Source organism: Colobus angolensis, unplaced genomic scaffold (assembly GCF_000951035.1).
Source record: "Colobus angolensis palliatus isolate OR3802 unplaced genomic scaffold, Cang.pa_1.0 Scaffold4, whole genome shotgun sequence".
Lineage (NCBI taxonomy): Eukaryota > Metazoa > Chordata > Mammalia > Primates > Cercopithecidae > Colobus > Colobus angolensis.
Genome location: NW_012117376.1, coordinates 7,593,348 through 7,599,833, shown reverse-complemented (window position 1 = coordinate 7,599,833; position 6,486 = coordinate 7,593,348). Strand labels below are relative to the sequence as shown.

The 6,486-nt window shown below is 44.0% G+C and overlaps 1 protein-coding gene across 1 annotated transcript in view; it reads right to left on the bottom strand.

The window, feature by feature from the left end:
• Positions 1-6,486, bottom strand: part of RNF19B (ring finger protein 19B) — a 39,972-nt gene that overhangs the window by 1,770 nt on the left and 31,716 nt on the right. Inside the window, exons 5-8 of the mRNA XM_011955658.1 lie at positions 6,094-6,118; positions 5,546-5,686; positions 4,109-4,316; positions 265-396 (exon numbers count right to left, since the gene is read on the bottom strand). Coding sequence (XP_011811048.1) covers positions 265-396; positions 4,109-4,316; positions 5,546-5,686; positions 6,094-6,118 — 506 coding nt within the window. The remainder of the gene's footprint in view (positions 1-264; positions 397-4,108; positions 4,317-5,545; positions 5,687-6,093; positions 6,119-6,486) is intronic.

The following is a 6,486-nucleotide window of genomic DNA, read 5'->3' as shown; positions in this document are numbered from 1 at the left end:
AAAAAAAAAAAAAAAAAAAAAAAAAAAAAGAATGAAAAAATATATAAAAGGAAGAAAGAAAGCTCTAAAAATCAAGTACTAACAAGAAGAATCAAGAGATGCCAAACACTCCAGTACCAAGAACTTGCTCAAATGAATTCACAGGTTACACTATATATCCCACGAAATGGTACACAGAACTCTAACATGAGGCATTGAACTTCTGAAGACCTAGTACCCAACCACAAAATGCAACCTCTCCTGGACATCTGACTGTTCACATACCTGTCCTGTGGGTTGTAGGAACTGATTATGGAACCGGCCATAGCACGAGTGCTTGCGTTGTCACTAATTGCACCAAGACTGGCTGTGTCTTTGGGGAAAATTTCCTTTTGGACATCGGCTTGAACTTCTAACCTGTGTAAAGAGGGGACGTTCAAGTTAATATGAGACCTGAGTATTCCAAGACAGTCTGCTTCCTGGCACACGTCTCTTTCATTACTCTCTTGCAAACTATGGTTGTCTGATCTCCAATTGTCAAACAGCGCAAATAGATGCCCATACATTTTTTCTCTTAAATATATATTGAAATCGTCCCCTCCTTTCTATCCCCACAGCTACTGCTTAACTTCAGGTTTTCATCATCTCCTGCCTGGATGACTACAATTGGGCTCCCTCTTCAGTAGCCCTTAAGTCCAAGTCAAACAACCTCTAGAACAGTGCCAGTGTGAATAAAGAACCAATCACTCTAACAATTCTCTAACTCTTGGCTCCCTACTGCCAACAGGCATTTAAGATCTTCCTGATCTGCCAAGAAGCTCTCTGTCCAGTTCTATTACTCCCCACAGATCCGAAATCATAGTCACTCTGAATTTTTTCTTTCTTTAAATACCTATACAGTTTATACTTCCGTGACTTTGCACATGCTATTCCGTCTCTCTAGACATTTCCTTTCTCTACCAGACAAACTTATACTCAGTCCTTAACAACAAAGGAAACATCACTTCCCCTCATTATCCCAGCAAACCATTCACTTCTTGCTAAGTACTCCCATAGCATCTGCCTACTTATTATTATTATTTTTTTTAGAGGGAGTCTCACTCTGTCACCCAGGCTGGAGTGCAGTGGCACGACCTCGGCTCACTGCAACCTCTGCCTCCCAGGTTCAACCGATTCTCCTGCCTCAGCCTCCCAAGTAGCTGGGATTACAGGTTCCCACCACCACACCCAGCTAATTTTTGTATTTTTAGTAGAGATGGGGTTTTACCATGTTGGCCGGGCTGGTCTTGAACTCCTAACCTCAGGTGATCGCCCACCTAAAAAAGGTGCTGGGATTACAGGCATGCGCAGGCCCTGCCTACTCATTATTATGCATCTCTCACTCCTCTGTTAACTCCACAAAAGGAGAAACCACAACTCATTCATACTTTACCTTTCCTGCCTTGCACATAATAGCAAATCAAACATTTAACAATCAAATTACCTCCAGGGAATGAGACTGAAGGACATATAGGAGCCAACCTCTTCCCTCCTCTTAGAGCAGCAAACTTTCCCCAGTAGTATCTCAGGGCCCATAACTATTTCCTTTCTTGGCTCCAACACCACTTTGTTGCACACTTAAGTATTTCCTCATAATAGGTTTCACAGTCAAACCCATCTGACTCATTCATTTCCTATAAAATAAAGGCTTTCACAGAACTAGAACAGCTGGACTGGCTAAGCTGCAGTTTCAGCAAGTCAGTCTCCAATTATGTCTGTCTGCTTATTTACAAGGGTGTTGGTTTTAAGAAAGCACAGCAGTGAATACACCAGCATGTGGGGATGGGATCCCCTGACAAGAGACAACCAGAGTCATGAGATGCACAGACGGGTCAGTAGCAGCCTGCAGCTGCACATTCAAGCAGCTTCCATCCTACTGCCTGAGCCTTTGCTCTGCTGCTCCAGCCTCAGGTGCCCTTCAAAAATGTGCCAAGGCCCAGGGAAATGAGGGAATGCATGGAAAGTGCATAGTGTCAGAGACCTGGGGTCTAGTTTCAGGTCTGCCACAGAATCACTCTGAGTTGGAAGAGTCTTTCAGAAAGGCCTCCTACTTACATGGTTCTCAGATGCTGGTTCATGCAACGGCTGTGCTAGAATTACCTGGGGAGCTTTTTCAAAACACAGATCACCCCCTAGGTGCCACTCCAGGAAATTCTAAGTTATTAATTCTGGGATGGGGCCCTGAAGTCTATTTTTAAGAGGCTCCCAGGTGACTGACAGGCACTCAGGTGTGAGATCCAGTCCACCTGCCATCTGTTGCTTGAATCCTTCTTATAGCCAAATGGCCATCTGGTCTCACTGTAAACATTTCCAGGGATAGGCAGCTCAGTATCTACTAAGGTAGCCTTTTTCCTCTTTGGGCTTTCATGTTGCTTTTCCCTATATTCACTATACTGAACAAAAATTAGTTTCCCTTTAGCTTCTGCCAAGTGATAAATATACATGACTATAATCTACCTTTTGGTATGAGGCACAGAAGTCTAATCCTTTTCACAGTTGAAGGTCCTTCAGATAGCTGAAGGCAACCATCTTCCTCTTCCTATCCTGCTTTGTTCTACCTTTACCCCCACCAGGCCTTTCTTCTCCATTGCATTCAACTAACTGCTTCTCAGGCAACATGTTATGCTCCTCTGAAAATATATACTCAGGTCTGCCTAACTAGTGAAATAACCAAGCAAGTCACAATCTTTTTAGTTACAAAGCTTTACATATTTTCAACACAAGTACATAGAATTGATTTCCCTTATCTAGCAAATGGAAACAGAAAGGTAATAAGGATTGCAATATCAATAAACCAGCTGGGGGCAATGGTTCATGCCTATAATCCTAGCACTTTGGGAAGCCGAGTTGGGAGGATGGCTTGAGGCCAGGAGTTCAAAACCAGCCTGGGCAACCGAGCAAGACCCCATCTCCACAAAAAATTTAAAACGTTAGCTGGGTGTGGTGTGTGCACTTGTAGTCCTAGCTACTCAGGAGGCTGAGGTGGTAGGATTGTTTGAGTCCAGGAGGTTGAGGCTGCAGTGAGCCATGATTGTGCCACTGCATTCCAGCCTGGATTACAGAAAAAAAAACAAAAAAATACCCCCAAAGCCCACTATCAGTAAACCACGATGGGCTGGACACACTTGTAATCCCAGTACTTTGGGAGGCTGAGGCAGGTGGATCACAAGGTCAGGAGCTTGAGACCAGCCTGGCCAACACGGTGAAACCCTGTCTCTACGAAAAATACAAAAATTAGCCGGGCATGGTGATGCGTGCCTGTAGTCCCAGCCTCTCGGGAAGCTGAGGCAGGACAATCACTTGAACCCAGGAGGTGGAGGCTGCAGTGAGCCAGGATCACGCCACTGCACTCCAGCGACAGAGCAAGACTCCGTCTCAAAATATAAAATAAAATAAATAAGCCATGATACAGCATAAATGCTACTGAAAGTCAATGACAAGCCTAATGGAGACCACAGCTTTAGGAATTCTATAAAAATGCCTACTCTCCCCTCCTGAAGCGGTCAGCCTCAGGCAGTCAAGGGAGAATCCGAAGTCAGAATTATTCTTTATATAGAGGCAGCTATGGTGCAATGGAAAGAACACTGAACTTTGCATAACTGACGTAACCTGTTTTTCTAAGCTTGTTTCCTATTTGCAAAAGTAAAAAAAAAAGGCTGAGTGTGGTGGCTCACGCCTGTAATTCCAGTGCTTTGGGAGGCAGAGGCTGGTGGATTACGAGGTCAGGAGTTCAAGACCAGCCTGGCCAAGATAGTGAAACCCCGTCTCTACCAAAAATACAAAAAATTAGCTGGGCATGGTGGCGGGCGCCTGTAATCCCAGCTGCTCAGGAGGCTGAGGCAGGAGAATCGCTTGAACCCAGGAGGCGGAGGTTGAGGTGAGCTGAGATGGCGCCATGGCACTCCAGCCTAGGCGACAGGGCGAGACTCCGTCTTAAAAAAAAAAAAAAAAAGTAAAAACAAAACAAAAACCATCGACAATGAAATCAAAATAAGATGATATATGGCACAAGCCTGGCACAGAGAAATGGCTCAATGCGTTACTTCTTATAATTCTAACCATTTCCGTCAGAAATTATCTATTTGTTTACCTGCTGTATTTTCCCTTGCCACTGGAGAGAATGCCGCCATTTAGCGTGCCCCCTGAGAGGGCTGCAAAGCTGGCTGTTTCGCTGTAAGGACCTTGCATAACACTGAGACCATCTGTAGGGCTTCCACTAGTGCTCAATACACTAGTCAGGCCTTCAATGCTGCTTTCCCCAATGCTGGGATTCTTGAGGGCTCGCCAGGCATCTGCCACTGGGGATAGAACCAGACATCTCAAATCAAGACAGGAGAGCATACAAACAGTGGGCATTTTCCTGCAATGACTTTTCAGAGTACTAATGTATTCACTTAATCAACAGGTATTGTGTGCAGTTGCCACATATTGAGTGTTTTAACATATGTTCATATTTAATCCTCCAAGTAACTAGGCATTAGTAGCCTCAATTTTAGATGAGAAAACTAAAATTTAAAACTAAATGACTTGTCCAAGGCCATGGCAGTTACACAAAACCATAACTCTGATTCCAAGTCCACTATTCTTTCCACTACACTGTTGCTTCCATGTAACCAAAAGTGAAGATTTAAAAAATATGTTTGGGTCATGTGCTGATTTTAATAGGAAGCTTCCAGTAGAAAGTTAGAAGAACCTTTGGGGATCTCGGTGCCCTACGTTAGTTACTACGGTAAGCAGAAACCACATTAAAGTAAAAGTCAGAAGACTTGCTCTAGTCTCAGCTCTGTGAAGCTCTGAACAGATAGTGAGACAAAAGCTTAAAGACATTCCCATTTAGGCCAGGTGTGGTGGCTCACGCCTGTAATCCAGCACTTCTGGAGGCCAATGTGGGCGGATCATGGGGTCAGGAGATTGAGACTATCCTGGCTTAACATGGTGAAACCCCAAACCCCGTCTCTACTAAAAAAAAAAATTGGCCAGGCGTGGTGGCACGTGCCTGTAGTCCCAGCGACTTGGGAGGCTGGGGCAGAAGAATCGCTTGAACCTGGGAGGCGGAGGTTGCAGTGAACAGAGATCGTGTCACCGTACTCCAGCCTGGGTGACAGAGACTCTGTCTCAAAAAAAAAAAAAAAAGAAATTTCCATTTAAATGGGGATAATAGCCCCACCCTCCCTAGTCAGAGAGCTGTTTGTTGTAAAAAGCAAGTGAGGTAATTGTGTAAAATACTCTGAAAATTATCAAGTACTGTGCAGATATAAAGACGTTATTATAATCACTACTACTACCAGCATACTTGGAGTTACTTGGAATCCTACTAGTTTGTACCTGCCACACAGAGGCAAGTACCAGGGGAATTAACCTAATAACTTTGGAACAAAGAAATGAAAAGCTAAAAATACTTTACCCCCTACAAAGCTCATTATCCAAAGTAATCCAATGACAATCTCCCTGTAAAATGTGCTGAATTTTACTGATTTTTATCTTGTATATCATAAATTCAAATGACAATAAACATCCTGCTTTTTACCTGTGATTGGACCATCATCTTCATCAAATTCAATTTTCACTCCTTTTCCGTTGGCTGTGCTAACTCCACAGCCACCTCCACGACAAAGAGAAATGGGCACAACCCCATAGACATATGCCAGCATAATGGGGACACCAATACCTGGGGGAAGAGAAGGAAACATGTCAGCTGGCTATTAGGTTGCAAGTGCCCTGAATTCTTCTTCCCAGTCTAGGCACGTCCGTGCCTAGAAAAAAAGACAGAAAATGGCTATCCCAAAAAGGTTGCCTGGTGTAACAGAATGATGATCAGGCTAGAAATCAGAAAGGTCTGGATTAGATTCTTGGCTCCATTTACTAGCTGTATAACCTTGGACCTATCTTCCAGGGTTGTCAATAATCAAATGAGAATGTTATGTACTGTGCCTTGCACAGTAAATATATGTTGCTTTCATTTTCCCCTCTTCTAATCACTGCTGAAATGCTAACCCAATCAAGAATCAAATATTAAATAAGTGACTACTGCTTGGAGTTTAGGATCTCCTCAGGATGCTAATTCCAAAATCTTACTGCTGTGTGAGGTAGAATGATTTACCTGTTAAGAGCACAGGATCTGAAGGCAGATTAACTTGATTCATGTCCCAGCTAAGTGACCTTGGGAAAATTACTGTACCTTTCTTTTTTTTCTTTGTTTTTGAGACAGCGTCTTGCTCTGTCGCCCAGGCTGGAGTGCAGTGGCGCGATCTTGGCTCACTGCAAGCTCTGCCTCCTACGTTCACGCCATTCTCCTGCCTCAGCCTCCCGAGCAGCTGGGACTACAGGCGCCCACCACCACACCTGGCTTATTTTTGGTATTTTTAGTAGAGACAGGTTTCTTTTTCTTTTTTTTTTTTTTTGAGACGGAGTCTCGCTCTGTCGCCCAGGCTGGAGTGCAGTGGCCGGATCTCAGCTCACTGCAAGCTC